Source organism: Acomys minous, assembly GCF_964271855.1.
Source record: "Acomys minous genome assembly, chromosome: 6".
NCBI classification, from domain to species: domain Eukaryota; kingdom Metazoa; phylum Chordata; class Mammalia; order Rodentia; family Muridae; genus Acomys; species Acomys minous.
This window is the reverse complement of record NC_140487.1, coordinates 50,926,344-50,952,627: the sequence shown is the minus strand read 5'-3', so window position 1 is coordinate 50,952,627 and position 26,284 is coordinate 50,926,344. Positions and strand designations below refer to the sequence as shown.

Below are 26,284 nucleotides of genomic sequence, written 5' to 3'. Positions count from 1 at the left end.
AGAAGCCGACTCCTCCGGGTCTCCATTTGGCCAGCTGCAGCTGAAAATTTCGAGTATTTCCAGGAGCGGAGGAGATTGTGGCTTCTCTAATTGCTTGCTCTGGAGATCTGAATCAACAGAGAAGTCAGTCTGATTTACTATCCAGGAAAGCCTTGCCTTTCCTTCCATTACCTAATTAAGAAATTTACAGACCCATAGCCATCACGAGGTAAGAGCCTGAAGCTTATTCTCCTAGGTTGTTGACGAGAATCTATTGGCGGTCCCTGGAACGGAGCGAAAAGGGAGGAGGTCTCCCGGGAAGGCGAAGGAGAAATAGGATCTAGGTTCCCGCAGCTTCTGAGGCCGAGTCCCACGCTCATTTCTCCGGGCTCTATGTGGCGCCCTTTTTCTTGTGGTGGAGAGCAACTGCTCCCGCCTAGGCCCAGGGCGGCTGCGCAGGGGCATCCGGCTGGCTCTTCCATTGCAGAGGCAGTCGGCCTTGAACTTGACCTCAGGCTCGAAGTGAGCGGAGCGGGAGGCAGGCTAGTAGGATGTGCAATGTCCTAGGGATGGGTGGAGAAAGTGAAGAAAACAGAAGCCTCCCTTATTCCTTGTAGTGAGGCTCCCCTGGTGTGCTCCAGGTGAGAAAGCAGGCTTGGCCAACACGGGACCTGTTTCCCAATAAGAAGACCAAGGATGCCCTGAGAACTGCTGGGCTACCTCGGCAGGAGAGTGTTGTCCTGCTGTGTCCAGCCTGAGTCAAGGCCAGCAAACCAGCCCAGAACCCTAACCAGCGAGAGGCTTGTAAAGAGATTTAGTCGAACCCTGGTGGTTTGGTTCTGAGAGTTTGTGCTTAGCTTTGCTAGGAGAGCACTGTATCTTAAGGCCGTGTGGCTCTTGGTGTCGATTTCGCAGCGGCTTTCTGTAGATGAGAGAATTAAGCAGGAAGAGACAAAGATTGGGGCTCTGGGTACAAACAGCTAGGAAATTTCGAGTCTCGAAAGCTCCACTGGTGTTTTCGCTATTGGAGCTGCAGGAATAGTAACAGGGACACCCCCCCGTCCCCCACCCCGCGCCGCCTCCCTCCAGCTAGGTGCCAGCCAGGCAGAGTAGATGTGACTTCTGTGAGACCTGTACCCCTAGGAGAAAACCTGGGGGTGGCCCAAGATCTGCTGGGCTGCGTGGAAGGGAGGGTGTTGCCCTGCTAGTGTGTGTTGGAGCTTGTAGAAATTGGAAACCAGCTCACCACTGTATGACAAATGTCATTAAACACGGAAGCTTTGAATAATGAGTTCTTGTTTATAATTGTTTTTCTTGCAGTCCAAGTCTCTTTTTCCTTGACAACATCAATACCCCCTTTCACAAACTCGAATACTCTATTCTCAGTTCATTTTTGTTATTTGTTTTTCTTTTGTTTTTCGACACAGGGTTTCTCTGTGTAGCCTTGGCCGTCCTGGAGTCGCTTTGTACACCAGGCTTGCCTCTGCCTCCCCTAGTGTTGGGGTTACAGGTGTGTGCCATAGGTGTGCGCCACCACTCCTAGGCCCAGTTCACATTTCTAAACAGACGTTCACATACAACCAAAGGAAGTCATTGATGGTTTTGTTGTTTTCTTTCCTCTGCTAAACTAATACATTTTCCTTTCCTCCTAAAAGGAGATAAAGACATTAAGACTACAGATTTGCTAAAATACGTTTCAGAGGCTTTCAGATGATTTTAATTGTTTATTAGGATGCATTTGAATTTTATTGATGATGATGGTAAAGAAATTTGGAGTTTAAGAATATTAAAAATCAGGCTGGTGATGTGGCTTGGCCAGGAAAGGTGCCTGCTGCCAAGCCTGCTCCCTGAGTTCTAACACCAGGACCTACATGAAGGCAAGAGAAGGTGTGCCTCCAAGGCGTCCTCTGACCTCCGCCGGCCCGCACCTCCTCACACACAAACATACATTTACCTATGTTTCCATTATGGGAAGATATCAAAGTGCTACCTTATAGTTATCACAGGCTTCCTAGAAGGAGGAAAATCTAAGCCTTTTCAGTATAGCTGATTCCTAGAACTCCCAGTTAATTCTGCCAGGTACTTGCATAAAGTGGTGAAAGTAAGCTTACATTTTTTTTTTCAACTGTTTTTGACATTCAACAGCAGTTGAATTCCCAAAATCTGCTGTTGAGATAATGCCTCCTCCTTCTTCCAAAAATAAAGTTGAAGAGCCCTAGGAGTTAAGCGGCTGGGCAAGTGGAAGATCAGAGAAATATGAAAAGTAAAACTGGTGCACTTGCAGCTGTGTATGTGGGTCTTGTGTTATGAAGTCAAATGGTGATTTGCAAAGCTTACAAGGCATTTGCATTTTTCTCTCCTGAGGTTTTGTTGTTGTTGTTGTTGTTGTTGTTGTTGTTGTTGTTGTTGGGACCCGGTCTCAGGTAGCCCAGACTGGCCTTTAACTACTGAACTTCCTGCCCTGCCATCCAGGTCTTGAAATTCTAAGGGGTGGACCACTTCACAAAAGCTCTTTTCTAGATGTCTTTAGCCTGAGATGGCTGCTCTGGAATATTGGCTTCACCTGTGCTGTCTTGAAGAGTCTCTGTGATTTTGCAGCTTCTTTAATCCTTTTCTTTTCTTCTTTCTTCTTCTTCTTCTTCTTCTTCTTCTTCTTCTTCTTCTTCTTCTTCTTCTTCTTCTTCTTCTTCTTCTCCTTCTCCTTCTCCTTCTCCTTCTCCTCCTTCTCCTTCTTCTTCTTCTTCTTCTTCTTCTTCTTCTTCTTCTTCTTCATGAGATTACTGTTTGATGGAAAGACTTACTAGGATAACTTAGTTCTAACATTTTGATTTATTTGTTTCTTCCTTTCCCTCCTGTCAGTTTTAAAGTATCCGGTTGAGGAGGAAGGTAGGGAAGAAGAACTTAGTCACAGGAATCATTGTGGAAATGGTGGGGGGAAAGCATATTTTCAGATATTTGCTTATAATAGCTAGAATACATAAGCTAGAATACATTTTTAATTTTGTGCATGCTCACACATTTTAAAGACTGATGTGGTTAAGTTGTGGTACATACATTTTTGTTTTGATTGAGAAATAAAGGTTTTGAAATACTTAGTTCAGGTAAGAGTCCCTTTTTCCCCCTTTTATATACAATTACCAATATATCTTTAGATTGCTTATATTGTATATCCAGCACTCCAAGCAAATTTTCTTTATTTTCTTCCTTAGCATGGTTTAAAGTTTAGTATTGTTAGTAGACTACATCATATGCATTTATGTATTTGCTTTGTATTCCTTTCACTTTTCTGGGATATTTTTGTGTGGGAAAAGGAATGAAGGATGGTTTCATTTTGAAAGCTTCATCTAATTGTTTAAATGTTTACTGTCATCGGTTAGCTTAGATTTTTAACCCACAAATTGGCATCATTCTCCCTGATTAGAAACACTTTGCCAAGTAACTGCTTCTTAGTGGAGAAACTGATAAGCGTATGTCAGCTCAGGCTTGCTGGGCCGACAAAGAGACTGCTTAGGCTTCTTTCTGTTGGGCTGTTCCCCACTCAATTTTAAGGCACTTTTCTTCTGTTGTTGTTCTACGTGTTTGTGATATTTCACACTTCTATTCAACCACCCTTCTCTGCTGTTAATGGTCATTTCTGCGGGCATTCCAAGATCTCTGAGGCCCATGTGGTCGGTGGTGTTTTCCAAGCTTGAAGCAGTGGGAATCTTTCTGGTTAGACTTTGAACTGAGGGTTTTATGCATGCTGAGCCCTGGCTTTACCAATATGCTGCACTGTTGGATTATGTGCAGGTTTCATTTAAAGTTGTCATGTAGATTGGGAGCACGAGTTGTCTTTGAGCAGTTTTCTTGAGGCTCTAAGAGGGATGGGTGTGGCTGGTAAAGGAGAGGGAACCACCTAAATCTCCTAGCCTATGTGATACTAACCTGGAGGAGGAGCCTGCTCTGCAGCTGCTCGCCTTGAGTCTCTGCCTGCAAAATGCTCTCCAGCAGGTGTTTCTCTATAACTGCCCTGGTAACTTTGATTGTGACAGTGTTGAAAATATGAAGGAAGGTCCAGTTGATGGTATTAGTTTTGTAGGCTCAAATAAACTGTCCACTTTTATCTTATCGTGCAAGAATGTATCTTGTGGATATTTATTCTCTGCTGGGAATGCAGTTGTGTTTTGTTTGGGTTTGCTTTTTGTTTTGTTTTTCAAGACAGGGTTTCTCTGTGTAGCCATGGCTGTTCTGGAGTGGCTTTGAAGATAAGGCTGGCCTTGAACTCACAGCGATGCACCTGCCTCTGCCTCCCTGAGTCCTGGGATTACAAGCGTGCCCCACCATGACTGGCTTCATTTCTATCACTTATATCTCATATATTTTTATTGAAGTCTGTGCCTCGGAGTAACATTATTAAAAAGTTTATTTAGGACCAGTGAGAGATAAGTGGGTGAAGGCGCTTGTTGCCAAGACTGGTGTTCTGTTTCTGAGCTCCGTGGAGGAAGAAAAGAGCCAGCTCCTTCAAGGAGTTCTATGATTTCCATATGTACACCAAGGCAAGCCCCCCACCATATATAAATAGAAAAATCAATAGGTGTGAAAATTAAAGGTAAAATGTTTGTTTATGTGACTTTCACTCATGTTGCTCTAGGCCTTCAAGAACATGGTGCTGGCAGGGGCTTTGATGAGGACTTCACGGCAGACAGAACCTTAACAGTGGAAGGACATACAAGAGGGGACATATACACCCCAGCACAGGGAGAGAGGGAGCAAATTCAGGGGCTGATTGGGCTCAGGCCTTCCAAAGAATTTGTTCTAGTGAGAACGAATGGGCTCCAGAAATATTGCTTGAGTTTTGTTTTGTTTGTTTTGTGTTTTATGAGCCCAGTGTGGGGCTGAAGGTCTCCAAGTACCCGGAGTATCACTAGTGTGGGTCTCCATTGAAAGGCTGAAGAAGCTGGAAACAGGTGTTCAATGGGTCCACAACGAAATGTCCTGTGGGAGCTTTCCCTTTCTGTTCATTGTTCCGTGGGCACCGCTACCCATTAGATGGTATCACCTATATCTAAGGTGTCTTTTGCCCTCTGTTTGCTAACCACTAACTCGTGCCCCATGGTCTCTAAAAACATTCTCACGGATACGCCCTTAGTGTGTACTGCCAATTTCTGTATCTCTCAAAATTTGGTCGGAAATATTTGCATAATGGTTTTTAAAATTCCACAGTGTGTATTTTGATCACACTACACAACCCCCCCCCCCCGCGCCCGCTGCCCACTCTTCATATTAACTCCTCTAAAACCCACTCCCCAAACTCTACCTCCCTCAACTTTGTCTTTTCATCCTCCCCCCCCCCCCCCCCCGCCCCACTGTTTCCAGTTTACACTGCTCCTCTATCATCTAGTCATGGGTATGAGGACATCTTGAGCACATAGTCAACCTAGCAGGGGCTACATCCACAAAGACAAACAGACTCTCCCTCTCCCAGATGCCATCAGCTCTATGTACATAGCATCTCAGGGGTGAGTTGGGAGAGTGCTCTTGTGAGTTCACCAACGCCACCCCACCCTACCCCACCCCTACCCCTGTCCCTCATCTCCCCACCCCATTCTGGAATGTTGACTGGTTGGGTCTTTTGCAGGCAGCCACAGCTGCTGTAAAAGTTCAAGAGCACTCACATAAGGTGTCAGGGTCAGAGGGCTCTGTTTCCCACCACTCATCCACAGTGGCTGGGACTTAGAATTCTTCAGATTTGTCATCTTAGATCAGTGATTCTCAACTTTCCTACTGTGGCAATCCTTTAATACATTTTCTCATGTTGTGGTGACCACCTCGAACTATAACATTATTTTTGCTACTACTTCATAACTGTAATTTTGATACTGCTATGAATCATAATGTAAGTATCTGGGAGCAGGGGTTGATGGTCTTAGGAGACCCCAGTGAAGGGGTCATTTAATTTCCTAAGAGGTCATGATCTACAGGTTGAGAACCACTGTTCTAGATGATCCCTGAGCCCTGATGGCAGAGGTATGATAGAATGTTGCACTTTTGTCTTGAGTATTCTACAAATACCTCTTTGCTTTACTTTAATCAGCTGTAAAGTTCTGCACGAGTAAGAGTCCACACCCAAAGAAACCCCCAATGACTCCCTGTCAGTACTTGGTGTATATGGCAATCTGCCAGAAACACAACCCCAACTACAGGGATATTAGAACTCCATGATAAGTTCTTGTAATGCCAAGAAAGGTTTAGGATGAGATCTAAGTAGGGATACAGAATAAATATGTTTTCAAGTTATGCAGTAGCAGCATGTACCATTAATTACATACTCAGAATGCAAGGAAAGGTGGGTCTCTGGGAGTTCAAGGCCAGCCAGGGAGACAAAGTGAGACTCTTTTTAGAAGAAAAGGAGCAGGCAGAGTAGTCATTGCCTTGGGTCCTGGTGACCTACTCTCAGAGGAAAGGAGGGCTACACTATTAATGTAAATGTATAGATCACATGCCCAGAAATCTGGACTGCTTGTCATCAACACAGTACCCAGTTCCTCAGTTACCCTCTTCATAAGCATCTACCCCCAAAACACCATTAGAACTGGCTTATTTTGCTAGGGGGGGGGTGTTTACATGGAACCAATTTACATTGACCATGCAAATATAGAAAGCAAAGTTTAGTAGTTAATAGATTGAAAAACTCCAGTCTGACATCTATATCACACTCCCTCCGCAAGGCTCAGAGACCATCTCAGAGGAGGTAGTGGAAAGGCTGTAAGATCCAGAAGTCACTGGTGGGAACAAAGAACCAGAGTGAAATAAAGTCTTTTGTGTCTGGCAAGCCTGCTGACCTCAAGAACTCAGAGCAGCTGTAGGCTCCTGCACAAGAGCCAGTCAGCATTCCAGTATGGAGTGGGAAGGGAAGGATGCGAGTCCCCAACCCTGACTGAGGAACTATGGACAGTAGATGGCCTCTGGCGGGGGAGGGGAGCAGTGGTCAGTTTAAGAGTGAGGCTCCTTGTGGGTCAACTGTGCCCTGGTCAATGACCCCACACCCAGGAGTACTTGGGGAACTCAAATTGCAGTTAATGGGTTATTTTTTTTTGAAAAGGGGATAGGATGCAGAGGTGGCTTCTGGAGGAGTTAGTAGGAAGCGTTGGAGTTAATGTGACAAAAATACACCATATGAAATTCTTAATAAGAATATGTCAAGAAAAATGGAAACTCTGATCCAAAACTGTCTTCATTAAAGCGTGGCTGCGCTTTGAATCCAGAATTATATGTTCTATGAGCCAGCTGTTGTCCTCTTTCCTCCTTAGACGGGGTTGATTACGTTATCACTTCGTCACAACAACTGTGTCAAGAATATTTACCTACAAAGTGTGGCCTGGTGGCCAACATTTGTATGGTCCCAGCTCATTAGGAGTATACAATGACTTGGCCTTTCTTCATACAAGCTGAATCAAAATGTTCATTTTAACACCCTGCCAAAGTGATAGCTACTTAATCAGAGAAGTGTGTGCTTTTATGTTCATATTGTCAAATGTTTATAGAACTCAAACACTGTGAGGGGTGTAGGTAAAATTTTATTACAGTGTTCTTAAGAATGGGATGTAGGGTACCACACAGAGACAAACACACACACACACAATGTCAGACTCTTTATGGCTTTTGTTACTGGTGTCTGGTGATGTATTAGCAGTGTTCTGAATTACTCACTGTGACTCTGTCTTTGCCTCCAGCTCTAGGTGCATCAGCTTTCTTCAAGGAATTTTTTCATCACTCTATTTGTCTTTCCCTCTGACTGGGGCCTTTGGACTTGCATGATGTTATCAGCTGCCTTCATTACTTTGGTGAGAAGTGGTGGGAACCAGGTGAAGAAGAGAGTGTTGTTAAGATACTTCCTCCTGCAGGACAACAGGCAGGTGACTCCTGTCTGCTACAGCTCCACTTCTGAGCCCAGGTGCTCTCGGTTTGATCCAGACGGAAGTGGGCGGCCAGCCACTTGGGACAATTTTGGGATCTGGGATAACCGCATTGATGAGCCAATTCTGCTGCCACCTAGTATCAAGTATGGCAAGCCGATTCCCAAAATTAGCCTGGAGAATGTGGGCTGTGCCTCCCTCATTGGCAAACGGAAGGAAAATGAAGATCGGTTTGGGTCCGCCCAGCTGACAGAGGAGGTGCTATACTTCGCAGTGTATGATGGGCACGGGGGACCTGCAGCGGCTGACTTCTGTCACACACACATGGAGAAATGTGTTATGTATGTATAACGACCTTGGCTTTGCAGTTCCCCTAGGCTTTCTGTTGAAATGCTCTCCCTTTGACCAAGACATCAGTGTGGGCCAAATTACTCAAGTGCTCACGTGCCACTTCATCAGTGAGTGGGAGTCAATAGCGCATTTGTAACTGGAATTATCTCCGTTTCAGAATTACTGGGTTTCAGAATCTACAGCTCTAAGTTTATAACTATTTCAAGTAAATTATAAAGTACGAAGATAACTTGTGGGAAATTTTACGTGTGTATGTGTGTGTGTGTGTGTGTGTGTGTGTGTGTGTGTGTGTGTGTGTGTGTACTCATCTGTATGTAAGGCCAGGGGTCAATATCAGTGTCTTCCTATATCATACGCCACCTTACCTTTTGAGATAAAGTCTCTTACTAACCTAGAACTCACTGTTTGGGCTAGCCTGAGTAGCCCATGAGCCTACCTCTGGGCTTCTACGTAAAGCTGAACATTACCTTCATATGGGAGCTAGAGGTGAATACAGGTCTTCATGTTTGTACAGAAAACACTTTACCCATAGAGAAGTCCCCCTTGGCCTGAAGAAGTATTTACTCTAATCAGCACAGGTTGGGTTGGTTTACTTATTGTCCTAGTTACTTTTTGGTGAATAGACATCTTGACCAAGGCAACTTATTAAAGGAAGTTTATTGAGGACCTGCTTATAGGTTCAAGGGTTAGAGTCCATGACCATCATAGTGGAGAACATGGTAACAGGCAGAGAGGCATGGTGCTGGAACAATCCTTATCCACAAACAGGAAGCAGATAGGAACACAGAGAGAGGAACTGCTAACTGAGAATGATGTGGGTTTTTGAAACTTCAAAGCATACCCCCAGTGGCACATCTCATCCAACAAGGCCACACCCCCTAATCTTTTCCAAATAGTTCCATCAGCTTGGGGCCGAGCATTGAAATATATGAGCCTGTGAGAGGCATTCTCATTTAATCCACCACACTTACTATATTTTTTGAGACTCACACTATTGCTAGAATTTAAAGAAAGGAGACAGTGTGGCAGTTATGGGCATGGACTTTTTTTTTTTTTTTTAACTTTCCTATGTATAGCTAAAGGTAGTTTGTCACTTGATTTTTACATGATTTATCTAATTCTACCGACAAACTCGGGACCTTAAGTCAATATGAAGAACCTCAGCCCATCAGGGTTGCAGTACTGAGAATTCTTTAAGAACAGGGACTTGGAGATTGTGAGATGGCTCAGAGGATAAAGTGTCTATGACCAAGTCTGACACCAAGCCTGAGTCATAGACTCCCATAAGGGAAGGAGAAAACTAACAGCCGAGTGTTTTCCTCTGCCCTCCATAAAAATGTAATCAAAACTTTACAGAATGAGGAGGAATTTGGACTTGTTGTTTTATTTATGTTGGATATGAGGCAAAGCCCCTACAGCTTAGCTGTATCTTCAGACACCCTTGTTTGTTAGTTTGAGATAGAGTCACATATCCCAGGCTGTGCTAGGCCTGACAATTCAAATGCAGATGACCTCGAACTCCAAATCCTCCTGTCTTCACCTCCTAAGTCTTAGTTTCACCGGCAGACCACCAGCACCACTTCCTCAGGCCTCCTCAGGTTGGAGATAGCTCAGTTTGTCCTAACATGCACAAAGCCCCAAGTTGTGTCTCCAGCACCACATAACCAGAGCATGGTGGCCTGATCCTCAGCTCAAGAGGGTCACAGCTCATCATAGTGAGTGCCTTCAAAGATGAGTAAATGTTCGTTAATCGTTGGATCTTCAGCAAATGCACCTGAGAGGGAAGGTGTGAGGTCTGCTGTGTAGAGCGGGTGCTGGAAGGCTGACTGTGAGAAGAGAAAAACGATTGTAAAATGATTGCAACTTGCTTTCCTCTCCACAAAGGGATTTGCTTCCTCAGGAGAAAGACTTGGAGACTGTACTGACCTTGGCCTTCCTAGAAATAGATAAAGCCTTTTCAAGTTATGCCCAACTGTCTGCTGATGGTAAGTGAGCCCTGGCATTCTTCGGAGCCTGGAGGATTGGCAGGCAAAGAGAAAACAATATAGGCCTTTAGTGGTGGGAGTTTTAATGCATGTGTATTTGTGGGGAGTTTTTGTAGAAATAATTTTATACAAAGAATCATTTGAAATGCTGTTTAGAATATGAACTGATGTCAGTATCCTTTTTTTAATGTTATATAAAAACCTGTCAGAAGGAGAATCTCCAAAATGGTTCTGATATTGAATTTTAATTTTAAAATGTTTCAACTTATTTGATTTATATTTTTATGGCAAGATGTCCATACTAAGAGAAACCCATCCTGTGTTACCACCACCATACCACTAGTGCAAACACTACAGGCCAGTTACATCTGCCAGGTTGATAATTGTTCATCTTTACTATAAGAAGAAATAGGGGCTCAGAAAGATGGTTCAGTGAGTAAAGGGACCAACCACTAAGCTTCACCACCTGAGTTCTACCCCAGGATACACATGGTGAAAAGAGAGAAGCGACTTCCCTATGTTGTGGCTTCTGACCTTCACCTATATGATGTGACACATCCACATCCACTGAAAAACAGACACATTGCATGCACACACAAAGTAAATAAATGAATGTATAATTTCTGAAAAAAATATTAGCAATAAGTCCTAAGTATGATAGAAAATGGCTAATTCGAATCCACATGTATAGCCAGAGGGAGATACTTGTTTTCTGTTTCTTAGTCTTACAGCTTTCTTGTGGTAACTATTTTTGTTTTCGTTAAGCATAAGGAAGGATGTGGTAGGTGGATTTTAAAAAGTGTGTGAACTGTGTGTGTTTTAAAAGGAAATGTTTCTATTTTTGACTAAATTTATCAAAATAATTTCAGGAAAATATATTCAATATTTTTTAGTTAGCTCACCAAAAATGTATTTCTAATAACGTTAACTTTAAAATCTTCAGCAGCCCCCATACAATGTATGCTTCTTATCTGACTGGAAAGGGACTTATGTAGGAATGTTAATCTTAGTTTTGTCTTTTCCTTTAATGAAAAAAAAAATGCACCACAGAAATGTGGTTTTTCAGTTGCATGGAAATTCTCCCCATTTCACACACAAGGAGGAGTTTCAACGCAAAGAGAAGAAATGATTAGTTCAGATTAGGGCCTTGTTCACTTGCGTAATTAATAACAAGAGGTGAAAGGATGCCCTTGGGATAACTGAGTGTACCATTTAAGCATCACACCACTACCCCGATATCTGTTGAACCCAGGGCCTTGAAACGTGCAGGGCCAGCCAGCTCTCTGCCCTGAGCTACATCCCCGGCCCCTCCCTGCTCATTATGAGACCTTACAGACCATAACACTCCCCAATAACGCTTTGTGGCCCATTCCTCCTCCATTTGTCTAGAGATAACATTTTCACGTGGTAGATTACTTGAAATGATTTTGTCTTATTCTTCATTTGGTACTACTCCTCCCAAAGTTCCCCTCTCTTTTTTTTAACAGAGGAGTTAAGAGAGGGTGACATTTATGCTTAAAATTTAGCCTTTGTTCTAAGGTGTGAGGAGGAAGTGAAACACTTTCTCATAGTTTTACTTCTTAGGGGTGGGGGCATGTTTGAGAAAGCAGCCATGGCTGGCTTGCAACTGGCTATATAAACCAAGTTGGCCTTAACCTCACAGAAAAAGTGTGGACCATTACATCCAGCATTTTCATAGCAACAGAGGATCTGGTGTGTTCTTATTAATTACTAGGCTGGCTGTGAGTTTGGCTGTATCATCACTATAATGTTTGTGGGCTGTAGTGTCAGTATTATGCCCAGCTGTTCTCTAGACAGCTGTATTTACTGGCCATGGTTTGTAGAACAGAATGCTCAAAAACATATGGCCAGCACTAAAATTTATTAACCCTACACATGTGCAATCAAGCTTTTAAAAAATGATCTAATCAGTGTTGGTGATTAAAACCATCAATATTAGACTTGGTGTAAAATTTTAAAACATTTTTAATAGTCATAATTCAGGAAGCTTTGAATTTATAGCATTTAACATGAATCTTAAAGAGACTCTAGATGACTCACACAATCAGATAGTTAAAGAAAGAACTAAAATATCATGTATTCCTAATAACAAAATTGGGTTATATTGCTTAATTTAGTTGCTCTGAAATCCTTTAGGGTAACCTTAGAACTTCATAAAGATGTCTTAAAATTTATTCAGCTTCTTTCCAGGCAATGTAATCCCAGCACTCTGTAAGACAGAGGCAGATTGGATCTCTGTGAGTTTCAGGCCAGCCTGGTCTACAAAATGAGTCCAGGATAGCCAAGGCTACACAGAGAAACCCCGTCTTAAGAAAACAAAACAAAACAAATCAGTCTGCTTCTTAATGATCATTTGCTTCAAAGTGTAAGAGAACAGGATAGGATAGTGCATAGTGTGTTTTTTTTTAAAAGTGTTATAACAGTCTCATTATGCATGGTTGTGCATGTTGTATGCTTTTTTTTAAATTAAGAGTTTGGGGACTATTTTAAAGATGTATTTGTACATTTTGACAGTTGGCAAAATCTGCCTACTGGCATTATGGATCTATTTATCAAACATATTAAAACTGCTGATGACAGAATGATGTTTGCTAAAGCCTTTCAGGATGGAATAAACAGAATTACCTCCATCTCACTTAAGGTTTCAAAGTTATCCAAATTTAAAAAATTTAAATTTTTAACCGAAATAATGAACTGAATATCAATATTTTAAAAGTAGATAGTTCTCATTTGGCATGTGTTAGTGTGTGTGTGTGTGTGTGTGTGTGTGTGTGTGTGTGTGTGTGTGTGTGTGTGAGTGTGTTTAGAGTCAGGGCTAGCTAGCAAACATTCTATAGGACCACAGTTACACTCTCTACACTGTCTTTTCTATATCTACCCTACTTTTCACTACTGTTTAGCCATTACTGTGAGACCAGGCAATAGGGATTCTTGGTTTGGTTTGGTGGGATTTTGGGGTTGTTTTGCTCTGGGTTTTTTTGTTTTTGTTTGTTTGTTTTGGGTTTGTTTGTTTTGTTTTGTTTTTTTTGAGACAGAGTTTCTCTGTGTAACCTTGGCTGTCATAGAGTCCTTTGTAGACCAGGCTGGCCTCGATCTCACAGAGACCCACCTGCCTTTGCCTCACTGAGTGCTGGGATTACAGGTGTGCGCCGCTGCACCGGGTGGGATTATTTTTTAACAGACCTCATACATTCTAGACAAGTGTTCTACCCTCAAATTAGATCTCTAATGCTTTGAGCAGCATCTTCAAAATTTGAAGTTCAAAATAAAAATTTTTTTACACTTAATGAAAACCAGCCAATTAGTTAAAATATCCCATCAGTTTATTTTCTACAAATAGCCACTTAAAACAAAATGGGTGGTAGAAAACACAGATGATAATGCTACCTATCCTATACCTTCTTGACGAGTACAGTGCTTATACTTTGAAAATGGCAGTGTGCCTAAGAACAAAGGATCAGAATGAGAAGAATTGCTCAGACTCTGAGCAGCACCTCAGGGTGGGTGGTATTGAAGGGCACCACAGTGAACGTCACATTTCGAGTCCTTTACATGCGGCATTTTATAGGGAGCTAAGCTCTAAAGTAACAAGAGCTCCGAAGGCAAATTTGCTGTCTGTGCTGGGCCCCGACCCAGGCTTCTGGGCATGCTAGACAAGTCCTCTGCCACTGAGCTACACACCCAGCCCTGCAGAGTGATTTTAAATACCTCGCTTATGCTGGAGGCAGATGTGGATAGCATTGAAGCATCGTTGTTATTATGTTGCCACTGATTCAGGTCACTAATTTGATTTTGGTGTTCATAGATATTTACTTCTCATACATATTGCAGCACTGTTTACACAGCTTAATAATCACTTGGTAGATTTTCTCCTTCTGTTGCTGTTCAAAATTGTAGTTATTTTTCTTCTGTTCTACTGACCTGTAACACCAGGGAAAGAGAGAGAACAATAGAAACACTCATTTATGGTTTCATAAAGTTAAAAACATGCACTATCATTTAAAACCTACCCTGCCTTCATGTAGACCACAAATTAAAGTCACCCAATGGGAAACAGCTCTTTTCATGCTAGATTCCTGCATTCCATGCTATAAACAAATGGCTCGTGTTCGATTTCTGGCATAGGAGGTACTTGGATAGCTTCTGCCTCTAGATTGAAACCCCATTCAGCTAATATATACTATCGTTCACATAAAAAAAAAACCCTCTATGTACTACTTACCAAGCACAAATTATTTTGTTTATGGGACAATTCGAATATTACTATAAATCAATAAAATATTGAATTTATTGTGCTCACCATCAGCTATTAACTGTGTGTGCATGTGTGTTCATTCATGTCAGTGTCACCCCACTGGTCTCTTTTGGTACAGGTGCATAAGTACATAATTTTTTTTCTATCTTGGAACTCTAACACTCTGACAAATGTTAATCTGGTAGGAAAAACAAACAAACAAATGAACAACAGAGACCGTTAACTTGAAGCAGCTGAGTTTTGAGATGATTGAGCTGGCAGCTCCTGCAGTAGTGTATGATTTGCTAGTGAACTTTTCACCAACAGCAACCTTCCCCTTATCCTGCAGCTCTTTCTCTGCTCTCCCTTGTGTTGCAGGTTTGTTGTGTATGAGCATGATGTCTGGGTGAATTTCCCATTCACCTCTGTGCGTGTTCTTTGTGGCAGAGAACTGGTTCCGCTCAGCAGCTCTGGACCTGGAGCCTGTGGATGCTCTGTGCTGGGCTTCTGTGCAGAGGCAGATCTGCTTAGTTTTGTCTCAGGTGAAGGAGTCCAGCAGTTCCTAGTCTGAACTACTGGGAGGGTCTCACACCCTCTTTGTCCCATTAGTGGACATGACTTGCAACAGAAATAATCCAGTGAGTGTCAAGACTCACTGAAGGAAGTCTTGGTTTTATGGTTTCGTTGTTAGCATAGGAGGTGAATGGTTTTACCTCTGCGCTGAATGAAAAGAAGTGCTGGTTCATTATTTTTATTCTTCAATGCATAGCAAACCAGAATCAATGCTTAGTTCTGAAACTTTCCCCCATTTATCCTGAGATTTTGAAACTGTAATGGTGAATTGGGAAAAACAAACAAACAAGCAAGCCCTTTAAAAATCAGAGGTCAAAGAGCTAAGAACTACAACCTAAATTGAAATTGAATTTATAAAATGGTAATTTTTTTGTCATCCTCAATTAAATGACCACTTTATTAAAAAGCTGTTGCTGACTTTTTAGAATATAGGATCCCTTGGACTGGTAGTATTTAATAAATGCCTGCATTCTCTTTCCTGCCCTTTAAAATCATTTGAAAATAATACAGTTGATTAAACTGTGAAGATTCCATTGGAGTATAGTCTTTTGACTAATCTCAGTTGAAAGCTAAAATGCTTGTAATATAAGCAACACTGATGTTATGCTAAGACATTTAGGTCATGCTCTGACATATATCTTAGCATTGCTATGATAACATTGCTTTGAGCTAAGGGCTCCAAAATCAAGAGATAAATGGGAAGATAGTGCAACTGTAGATGCTGCTTCTCAGTAGAATAAACTTAGCATGACCACAAAAGACTGGGTAAGTGTTATCCATGTTTTTCTATTATATTTTTTTGATTAAAGCAGGCATTTTAATATAATGACTCAAAAATATATTCATCCCTTTCTAAAATGTGTTCTTGGTAGCTTTTAAAAATTGTCTCTTTTAAAAAGTTTTGGAAAGACTTGACTGTCAATTAAATCAATTACAGTTTTCTAAATCAATTTAAAGAGTAAAAATCATATTTAGATGGTCAGGGGGCTTTTTACAAATATTACATAGAGATGTAGACAAGTGATTCAATATGAAATTTTTATTATAAAATAAAGTATAATCAAAATAAAATTTAACAATGCTTTAAAGAATTAACTGTTAATAGAGGTAATTCGGGCTTTCAATAAGTTATTTCTCAATTTCTTCCACCTTGCTGTATTGTTCTTCAGTTCATAGTTTCAAGGAATTCCCACTTTCCACAAGGCTCAATGCACCCTGCACATTTTTCACAAGCTGTAAACAACATAGAAGAGACGATGTTAGAGTAAGTCAAAGGAAGACCCACAAATGCAGTTTGCTTGGGCAGAAAAAAGAATGACTACCTCAAGCCTTTGCTTGTTGGCAAAGATGATGCACATTGCTGACACGTTCTGGCCCAGGCAGGGCTGTGTGTATTGCAGCTGGCTATGCAGGTCTGCTTTCGGCTGTAGAGTCTGTGATGGATACTTTTGGAGCTAATAATGTTAACTATGCCATGTTTACAAGAGACTGGAGTGAGTCCCATCTTCTACCATTCAGAGTTATTAATCTAAGGGTGGGTATAACATTTCCTTAGGTGCAGAGCAAACTAAGATACCAGAGAAGGGTTGGGGCTTCATTTTAGAAAGAGTAAGTACACTTGTGTGTGTGAACATTTGTAAATTGATGTGATTCTAGAAGGAAAGAATGTGCGCTGTAGTATGTGAAGAGCAAATGCTCTGTCCTTTGCATTTCTTCACTATTAACTGGTACTCCTTTGACCAGACAGGAGTAAGGAATGGAAGAGAATAGCCCAAATCTCATGATTATAGAAAAGGCAGCTCACCTGATGGGCCCAGCAAATTTGTCATCCTGTCATAGCAGCCAGACTAGTGGCATTTTCATGTTTTATTTTGACACCTGTTATGTACATAAAGGCATAATTATAAGTTACATTAGCTTTGCATTTTATACGCAGACCATTTGGAGACACTGATACTTTGCTCACCAAATTAGTTTGTAACCTTTTTTTTTTTTTTTTTTGGATGGAGCCTTGTTACTGAGTTTCTCTGCCTGGTCTTACTTACCTAGTTTGGATTTTATTTGCATAGCTCTTGTTAAATTAGAATGGTGCATCTGAGCCTTCAGTTATCGTGTTTCTGTTTTCTTTTGCAATAAAACAATTCCATATCTGCAACTTCTTTCAAAAGTTCATACTCTGTTTTATGTTTGCAGCAAGCCTCCTGACCTCCGGGACTACTGCAACGGTAGCTCTGTTGAGAGATGGCATTGAACTGGTTGTAGCCAGTGTTGGAGACAGCCGGGCTCTTTTGTGTAGAAAAGGAAAACCCATGAAACTGACCACTGACCATACCCCAGAAAGAAAGGATGAGAAAGAAAGGTATTGTCACCATAGCCAGCCATTTTATGTATGATAGCTATAGTTGCCATAGACACAGTGTTGAATTGTCCTTCCTGTGCTGGTGAAATACTAGGGCCTCTAGAAAGCACTACTGTGCACAGTCCTACCTCATCACAGACTTTTTTTGTCATGGCAGGTTTGGGTTTATTGAGACTGCATCTCGCTGTGCAGCCCAGTCCAGCTTTCTATCTGTATCCTGCTTGGTCATGCTGGTATTATCAGAGTGTGTACACAATATATGGCCTAAATTAACTCATTTTGATCTTGTTTGTGTATGGACTTGAAAGTTTTTGGTATTTAACATGGGCTGGTCTTAAACTCAATAGCTTTCTCAGCCTTCCCAGGTTCCTGGATTATGGGTGTATGTTGACACGAGACTCTGAATTTCAATTTGTAAAATTGGTATTTAAACCAGTGCCTTAATTTCCTGAACATTGCCTCATCATCATCATCATCATCATCATCATCATCATCATCATCATCATTAATTATACTTTTATTTTTAACTAGGATCAAGAAATGTGGTGGTTTTGTGGCTTGGAATAGTTTGGGACAGCCCCATGTAAATGGCAGACTTGCAATGACAAGGAGTATTGGAGACTTGGATCTTAAAGCCAGTGGTGTGATAGCGGAACCCGAAACAACAAGGATTAAGGTAAGAAAGGGTTAGAAACCCTGAGTCACACACAGAGAATGAAGGACTGGGAACTCGCCTCCCTCCAGCTGCTGGCTGGCTGCCCCGGAAGAGTTACCTGAAGGATAACTCCCTTTTTTTTAAAGGGAGACTAATTTGTGAAATATAAACTTTTATTAAAGTAAGTTGCTTGGTTCTGGCATGCATGATGAGGGTGAAATCTTTGGCTTTTGCTCCACCCCCACTCCCACTCCCCCCCACCCCTCCCACCCCGTATACAGGCTCTGTTGCCCTTCCTTTCCAAAGCCTGCTATTCAAATTCATTGTCTCAGCTTGGGAGTCCTCCTCAGCTTCCCTTCTCCACTGAGCTCAACAGTCAGCCACTTGTATTTGTACAGCACAGCGCCTCTTTTACTCTAACCTGACCCCAACATGATATGTGGCCTGCTGCTTCTTTCTCTAGAGCTTTATAATGTGGGCTTCTCAAATGTCAGGGGATGACTATATATAGTTTAATGAAGGATTTCTGGTCTTAAAGATATCTCACATTTATTTTATGAAACAGATACTTATATAAGATTTACTGTGTGGCAGTCTCTGTTTCAGATACAACTCTCCTTGTTTTACGAGGAAATAGAGACAATAACAGGATCTCAAGCATATCAAGTGCTAAAAGTAACACACACACACACACACACACACACGCACGCACGCACGCACGCACGCACGCACACACGCACGCACGTGCGCCACACACCGCCAACTAATAGAGGCAACCTTTAAATCTAGACGCATTTGCCTGGCTGGCCTCTTTCATGGTATTGCAAGGTAAAAGTTTAGTTTATCCTGAGTGGTATTGTCTCTTAGCTACATTTTCCATTTGCCAGATGAGCACCCTGGAAAACAGGCGTAATTTCCAGGTCACTGAGTCACTCGAAGGCGCAGTCTAGTTTGTAATTCTATTTGTTTGCGTCTGGTTGCAGCTCTACCATGCTGAGGACAGTTTCCTGGTCCTCACCACCGATGGGATTAACTTCATGGTGAATAGCCAAGAGATCTGTGACTTTGTCAACCAGTGTCATGATCCTAATGAAGCAGCCCACGCAGTGACTGAACAGGTGACTTTAGCGGAGCTTCTGGTGGGAAATTCCCGGAGAGCAGATGATCAGGGACAGCACGGGGCGTATAGTGTTTCAGCTGGAGTGTTGCCATGAATTTGATTTATTCCATAATCTTTCTCATTAGCATATTATTACAGTTCATACATCAAGGAAATGTGGAGCTTACCCTCTAACTTTGAACTCATCTTGAATGAGCGTAATAACATAATAAGTTATAACAGTAATAAAGTTATGTCTTATTTACATATATTAGCATAAAGCAGCAGCATTTTGATCCTCTGAGGTTAAGCTTTTCATAAAAGAGGAAAACAGAGGGACGGAGGCCATATTACAGAACTGAACCTCAAACCCAGGCAAGCCAAACTGAACCCCAGTGCGTGACCTGGAACTATACTGGTGCAAGTAAATAACCAGTTTGAGCAATGATAGTATAGCCAACTTCTGCCCATTAATGTGGGTGTATAAAAGGGACCAATAAAAATACAGGAAGGTAAATGAATGGGATTTTCTATTATTGGAGCTAAGACTTGATAAAGGATAACCAGAAAAGAACATGCAAGCATTCCTTATAGTTTGTTGCTTCTAGTCTGTCTGGATAGATGGTGTTTTTAAGTCACTAACCATGTTTTAACTCAATGTCTTTGTTGCATTTCCACTACTACATTTTGAACTGAGAGACTGGATTTGGCTCAGACTTTTATTTTATTTTATTTATGTCCATTGGTGTTTTGCCTGCATATATGTCTGTGAGAGAGTGTCAGAATACAGACAGTCGTGAGCTGCCATGTGGGTGCTGGGAATTGAACCTGGGGTCCCCAGGAAGAACATTCAGTGTTCTTAACCACTGAGCCATCTCTTCAGAGCTGGCCTAGATTTTTAAGTACTAATATTTATGATTAATACATAAGACCTTTCCTTAGCTTACTTTTACTTGTTTGTTTGTTTGTTTTGTGTATGTAGTTGTTGTTTTGGGTTTTTTGTTTATTTGTTTGTTTGCTTTGGGTTTTTTTTGGGGGGGGTTGGGGTTTTTTTTGAGACATTCTCATGTAGTATAGGCTGTCCTTATATTTGCACAGTAGCTAAAGCTAACCTTGCACTCCTGATCCTTTAAGTTCCATCCTTCAAGCTCTAGGATTACAGGTGTGTACAATGCCTGGCCAGCCTTACTTTAAAAATCTTGCTTGCTTAAAGTTAATGCGCATTGTCATAATGCATAAATTATTTACTTCCCATTTGGTCTGTCTGCCTTAAGCAGCGCCTAACAAGATGCCTATGAAATTGAAGAAATATGCCCAAGTCCATGGATGAATGTATCTTTTTAAAAAAACTCAACTGCCCATCTTGTAGATATATGCACTTCAGTTTATACAGACAATAATATTCATGATAATAATAAAAATAATATATAATATTCTGTTCCCATATTAGTTTTCCCCATGAGGAAATTTGTGTGTACTCTTTCATAAAAGGGACAAAAGATACTCCTTCAGATTGAAAACAAAAGCAAACATTTTTATAAATCTATTTGTGTATGTCCCTTTTTTCAGATATTATCTTGTCAGGTTAAATTATTTTTTTCATTATTAAGTACATATATGTGCATGCGTGTGTGTGTGTGTGTGTGTGTGTGTGTGTGTGTGTGTGTGTGCGCGTGTGTGCACATGTGTACACTGATGTCATAGAGGTCAGAGGGCAAGATGGAGGAGTTGGTTCTTTCCTTGAACCATGTGGGTCCAAGGCATTGGCCTCAGGTAGTCCAGTTTGATGAGAGGCACCTTTACTTCAGCCACCTCACCAATCCTTCTTAGTTTAAATTCTGAGAAACAGCCTTGGCAAAGGTAGCCCATGCCTGTAGTCCCAGCTGCTCTGGAGAATGAGCCAGGAGCACCCCTCAAGTACAAGTGTTCCTATTGGTCTGAGTAACAGTGAGAATTCATAGTTTCCTCCCCTCTCCCAATTAAAAAGAAATGAGCAGCCTTATCAAATAACCCCTTAAAAATACTTGCTAATAATCTACAGTTTGGAGTGTGAGTGTGTGTGTGTGTGTGTGTGTGTGTGTGTGTGTGTGTGTGTGTCTCATTTCTGTTACTCCAACTTTGGGGACTTTGGAGAAGTTTTGGGGCTAATTTGATAGGCAGTAGAATAAATATATTTTGCAGTACTGGGAACTGAACACAGGGCTTCTTGAATGTCAAGTGAGTACTCTACTGTTAAGTAAGGCCCAAAGCCCTGAGAAAAATAGAGATTTTACTGCTTAGCTTTATTAGAGGATTGACTTCTAGCTTGAGGTTTTTAATAATTTGTATTTCTTATTTGTTTTTTTCTTTTTGCCTATTTTATTACCATTTTAATGTTTATTTTAACAACTATATATTAAGTATAATGATACTTGACATATTTTAAACAGTTTTCTTTTACAGTTTGTTTGAAAAGCTTTTTCATTCCTTCACAGTTTTGGCCCCAGGCTGTTTGATCTATAAATGTTAGCTGCAACACTAAGCACTCCTGTACAGTATGACTAGGACTCAGGTAGTTGAAATGGTCCCTAAATGTGATTTACAATCCTATTTAGTTTATGCCCACTTATCCATCGTAGAAGGAATATTTTAAACATTTTTGTCGTTATTTTATACATAGCAATTTCTGAGATTTTTAAAGTTTAAGTTAGTATATAAAGTAGTAGATTTTATGTAGAAAAATGCAATTAGACCCCTATTTGTCACCATGCATAAACCTCAAGTCCAAGTGGATTAAAGACCTCAACCTAAAACCAGAGACATTAACCCTGTTAGAGGAAAAAGTGGGGAAGGGTCTGGAACACATAGGCACAGGAGACAACTTCCTGAACAGAACACCAAAAGCCCAGGCCTTAACGTCAACAATTAATAAATGGGACCTCATGAGGCTGAGAAGCTTCTGTAACACTGTTCTGTGACACTGTCAAGAGAACAAAGCGACAGCCTACAGACTGGGAAAAGATCTTCACCAACCCTTCATCTGACAAAGGTCTAATATCCAAAATATTTAAAGAACTCAAGAAATTAAACACTACCAAACCAAATAGCCCAATAGAGAAATGGGGCTCAGAACTAAATAGAGAATTCTCAACAGAGGAATATCAAATGGCTGAGAAACACTTAAAGAAATGCTCGCCCTCCTTAGTCATCAGAGAAATGCAAATCAAAACGACACTGAGATTCCATCTTACACCCATCAGAATGGCTAAGATCAATAACTCAACTGACACCACATGCTGGCGAGGGTATGGAGAAAGAGGAACACTCCTTCATTGCTGGTGGGAATGCAAACTAGTACAACCACTTTGGAAAGCTATCTGGCACTTTCTCAGAAAAATGGGAATAGGGCTTCCTCAAGACCCAGCTATTCCACTCCTTGGAATATACCCAGAGGATGCACTACCACACAACAGGGACATATGCTCAACCATGTTCATAGCTGCCTTATTCATAATAGCCAGAACATGGAAACAGCCTACATGTCCCTCAGTAGAAGAATGGATAAAGAAACTGTGGTACATCTACACTATGGAATACTACTCAGCTATTAAAAACAAGGAATTTCCAAAATTTGTGGACAAATGGATTGAATTAGAAATTATCATGAGTGAGTTCACACAGAAGCAAAAAGAGCTAAATGGTATATACTCATTTATATCGAGACACTAGTGTACGTCCCCATGAAAAACTGTACCTACCAGGAAAGTGGGTCAGAGGGGAGGACACCTTATTGAGACTTTAGGTGTGAGAAGCCTGGGATAATGAGGAAATAGAAGGATCCAGTGGGTCCTGGAAAACTATAGGCGGGTCTGGGCCCTGGGATCCTCCGCAAACTATGGCAACAGCCAAGGAAAATATAGCCAGTAAACTTCGAACCCCTACCCAGACTAGCCGATGGACAGGACATTCTCCACCGTTAAGTGGAGAAGGAGATCTGACTTTCACACAAACTCTGGTGCCCCATATTTGACCATGTCCCTTGGATGGAGATACCTGGTGGCACTCAGATGAAGGATAATAGGTCACCAAGGAAAGACTTGATACCCTATGAACATATACAGGGGGAGGAGGTCCCCTCAGTCACAGACATAGGGGAGGGGAGTAGGGGGGGAAGCGGGAGGAATGGGAGGATACAAGGGATGGTCTAACAACTGAGATGTAATATGAATAAATTTTTTAAAAAAGTAGTAGGTTTTTAGCTGTGTTTACAGACAAAGATATTGTTATATTTTGTTCTTTTTTATCCCTCTCCCAAGCTCTTTAACTTCTTGTGCTACATTCCTACAAGCAGTTTTGTTGGTAAGATTTAGCACTCACTAAGGCTTTACACGATTGGTACCATAGCTAAGGGCGTTGGGTGTGTCATCTTTGGGAGCTGCTCATTGGTTCACCTAGGTTCATGGGTGTGTCTCTTGCCAAGATAGCTGCAGCAGAGGATGCCAAATCGTTGGATCTGTTACTCATGTGCAGTTAATAACCATATGGCGCATGGATGCAGGTGAAACCATCACAAACCTGCTTAGATAAGTGCATTTGTTAACTGTGTGTAGAATTAGTTGGCTTTCCATAGAAAGTAGCCTGTTTGCATAGAAACCCGATGATTCCAGTGCTTTTCTCTTCTTCCCTGAACCACAGGCAATTCACTATGGTACTGAAGACAACAGCACTGCAGTAGTGGTGCCCTTTGGTGCCTGGGGAAAATACAAGAACTCTGAAATAAACTTCTCATTCAGCAGAAGCTTTGCCTCCAGTGGACGATGGGCCTGATACCTAGCTTGGACTGTGTTCCCATGCAGCAGCGTATCAGTGGACATATCAAGAAACTGGTAATAGCCAGAAGGTGGCCTGTACCCATGTGTCCTTGTGACCTGATAGATCCCAACACAGTGTAAGCTTGCCTGCCACATACACAGTAGTATTTTCATAAACCCTCACCATCGTTATGCTCGACTGTACGTGCTCGACGTAAGCACCATGACGAAGCTGTGAAAGCATTGTGCGTCTCTGCGCTGAGTGGGAGAAGAAGTGGGGTTTATACACTTGATGAATGACTAATCTATGCCTTTCATTTGTGATGCTAGGGATTGAAGCCGGAGCTTTCTAAGTTGTAAGACTACCAGGCAGATCTAGTTTCTTTTTAGTAAATTTGTTCTTTATTCTGCTGGATAGGGTTTTCTAAATTTTCATAGCTAGTCAATATGTTACTTGCAAGTGTTTCTTTCTTTTCTTTTCTTTCTTTCTTTCTTCCTTTTCTTTTTTTTTTTTTTCTTTGTTTAAGGCAGGTTCTCACTGACTGGCCTTGAACTCCTGGGTTCAAAAAGTCTTCCTATGTCAGCTTTCTGAGTACCTGGGACTGCTCAAACTAACAATTGTTTTTTTGTTTTTATATTTAATTTTTTTAAGCGAAGAAGAAGCACAGATTTATTAAAGGAAAGTTAGTATGCACTCCCTGGAGATGGAGGAATTCCAAGGGAGGAATACACACAAAGTGTTATTTTTTTAATAAATGTGCCAAGGAATGAAAATGAAAACTAGGTTCCCTGTTCCAGTGTCTTCTACTCTGGGTCACTTTCTACTAAATTTAACCCTGAAAAAGAAACTTTTTCAGACACGAGATATGGCTAAAGTGTATGCATATTTATAAACAGCTCTCTTGTGTATTTTAAATATTTCTGTCCCCTCCCCCACTCATTCCTGTGTTTATGTAGTTGAATATGCTATATAGCTATAGATGTTCCTTAGTCTCTGGAGAAGAATGTACAGGCACTTTGGTCAAAACATGTAAAGTGAAACACTGAAAATGTCGATCTTATGTAAATTTGTTATTGTATGTCTTGTATATAGTATGTTTATATTACTCTTTGTGCACCCAGTAAGTAAACTGGGTCATTGGTTAGTAAAGGTATTGTTACAATGATTGATACTGCTAAAGACATAGCTTAGGGTTTATGTCCCCACTTTCCTCATTTCTAAGATTCATGTGAAAGAATAAATCTTTTAAAAAGGGATATTCAAACATGGCAGCTTACTATGCAAATTAGGAATGTAACCACTGTCCTTTTCACCTGCGTGTAAATTTGCTGTTAAACTGTGAATCCTTGAATGTGTTTTTGGAATTAATCTATAGTTTATTTTCACAAGCTATGTAAATTTGGTACATGTGTGATGAATGTATGTATTTATATTTTGAAGTAATATGAAATTAAAGGGAACAATCTTTTGGGGCCTTTATCAGTTAGCTTTAAATTATTGACATATTTATCCTGCAGACTCTCCAACGGTTCAGTGTCGCATTTTCTGTAGTGAAGAATAAGTGTTTGTTGGTAGATAACAGCTATGCTTTAAAATAGATATAGGGGCCAGATGTGGCTGCCTATACCTATAATCTCAGGACTTGGCAGGACGAGGCAAGAGAATTAGGACGGTGGCTTTGAGATCAGCCTGGGTTACAAAGCAAGTACCACAGTAGCCTGAGCCATAGTTCGTCTGCCAAAACAGAGCGTATCAGCAACAAATGACTGCAGGAGACATTTTTATTATGTGTACTTTATCTGAACAACTGAAGAACAGAAGCAGCTACATATTGTTGTGTGGTAATTTGAATATATTTTAGGATATGAAAAGAATGGGGAATGTTAAGAGTGACATGAAATTTTATGGTAGAACCAAAAGAAAAATTATATATATATATATATATATATATATATATATATATATATATAGAGAGAGAGAGAGAGAGAGAGAGAGAGAGAGAGAGAGGAGAGTTTTAAATAATTGGTAGACAAAGATGGCCCCAAATAAAATTTCTTATCTTTTTGCTTTTGGGGAATGGAAGAAAATACATCTTGACTTTACCTGCCCAAACTAGTCAGAACAGGCTCAATAAAAAAAAGTTAAGGTCTTTTCATGGACATTAGTTAGATGAAAGAAAAAAAAATATTTGCCAGGCATATTAGCTTACAAATGCAGTTCCAACATGTGGGAGGCCGACGCAGAGGAATTCTAAATTTGCGTTTAGCTCCAGAGCAAGACCCCATCTCAAGAGACGAAGGAAACACGTAGGAAGAGAATGACCCACATTCACTCTCGGAGAC

General features: G+C 41.0%; 1 protein-coding gene and 1 long non-coding RNA gene across 2 annotated transcripts; one reads left to right on the top strand and one right to left on the bottom strand.

The window, feature by feature from the left end:
• On the top strand, positions 1 to 25,407 carry PPM1K (protein phosphatase, Mg2+/Mn2+ dependent 1K). The gene is made up of 7 exons (XM_084784422.1): positions 1 to 208; positions 7,692 to 8,215; positions 10,110 to 10,210; positions 17,232 to 17,397; positions 17,929 to 18,073; positions 19,036 to 19,170; positions 23,826 to 25,407. Exons 2-7 carry the CDS (start codon positions 7,773 to 7,775, stop codon positions 23,955 to 23,957), a joined length of 1,122 nt encoding a protein of 373 aa, XP_084640548.1. The 5' UTR covers positions 1 to 208; positions 7,692 to 7,772; the 3' UTR covers positions 23,958 to 25,407.
• Positions 14,911 to 26,284, bottom strand: LOC311598887. The gene is made up of 4 exons (XR_014779689.1): positions 26,152 to 26,284; positions 17,084 to 17,269; positions 16,843 to 16,916; positions 14,911 to 16,271 (listed from the first exon to the last, which is right to left on the bottom strand). It is a non-coding gene; the product is annotated as an uncharacterized lncRNA (long non-coding RNA).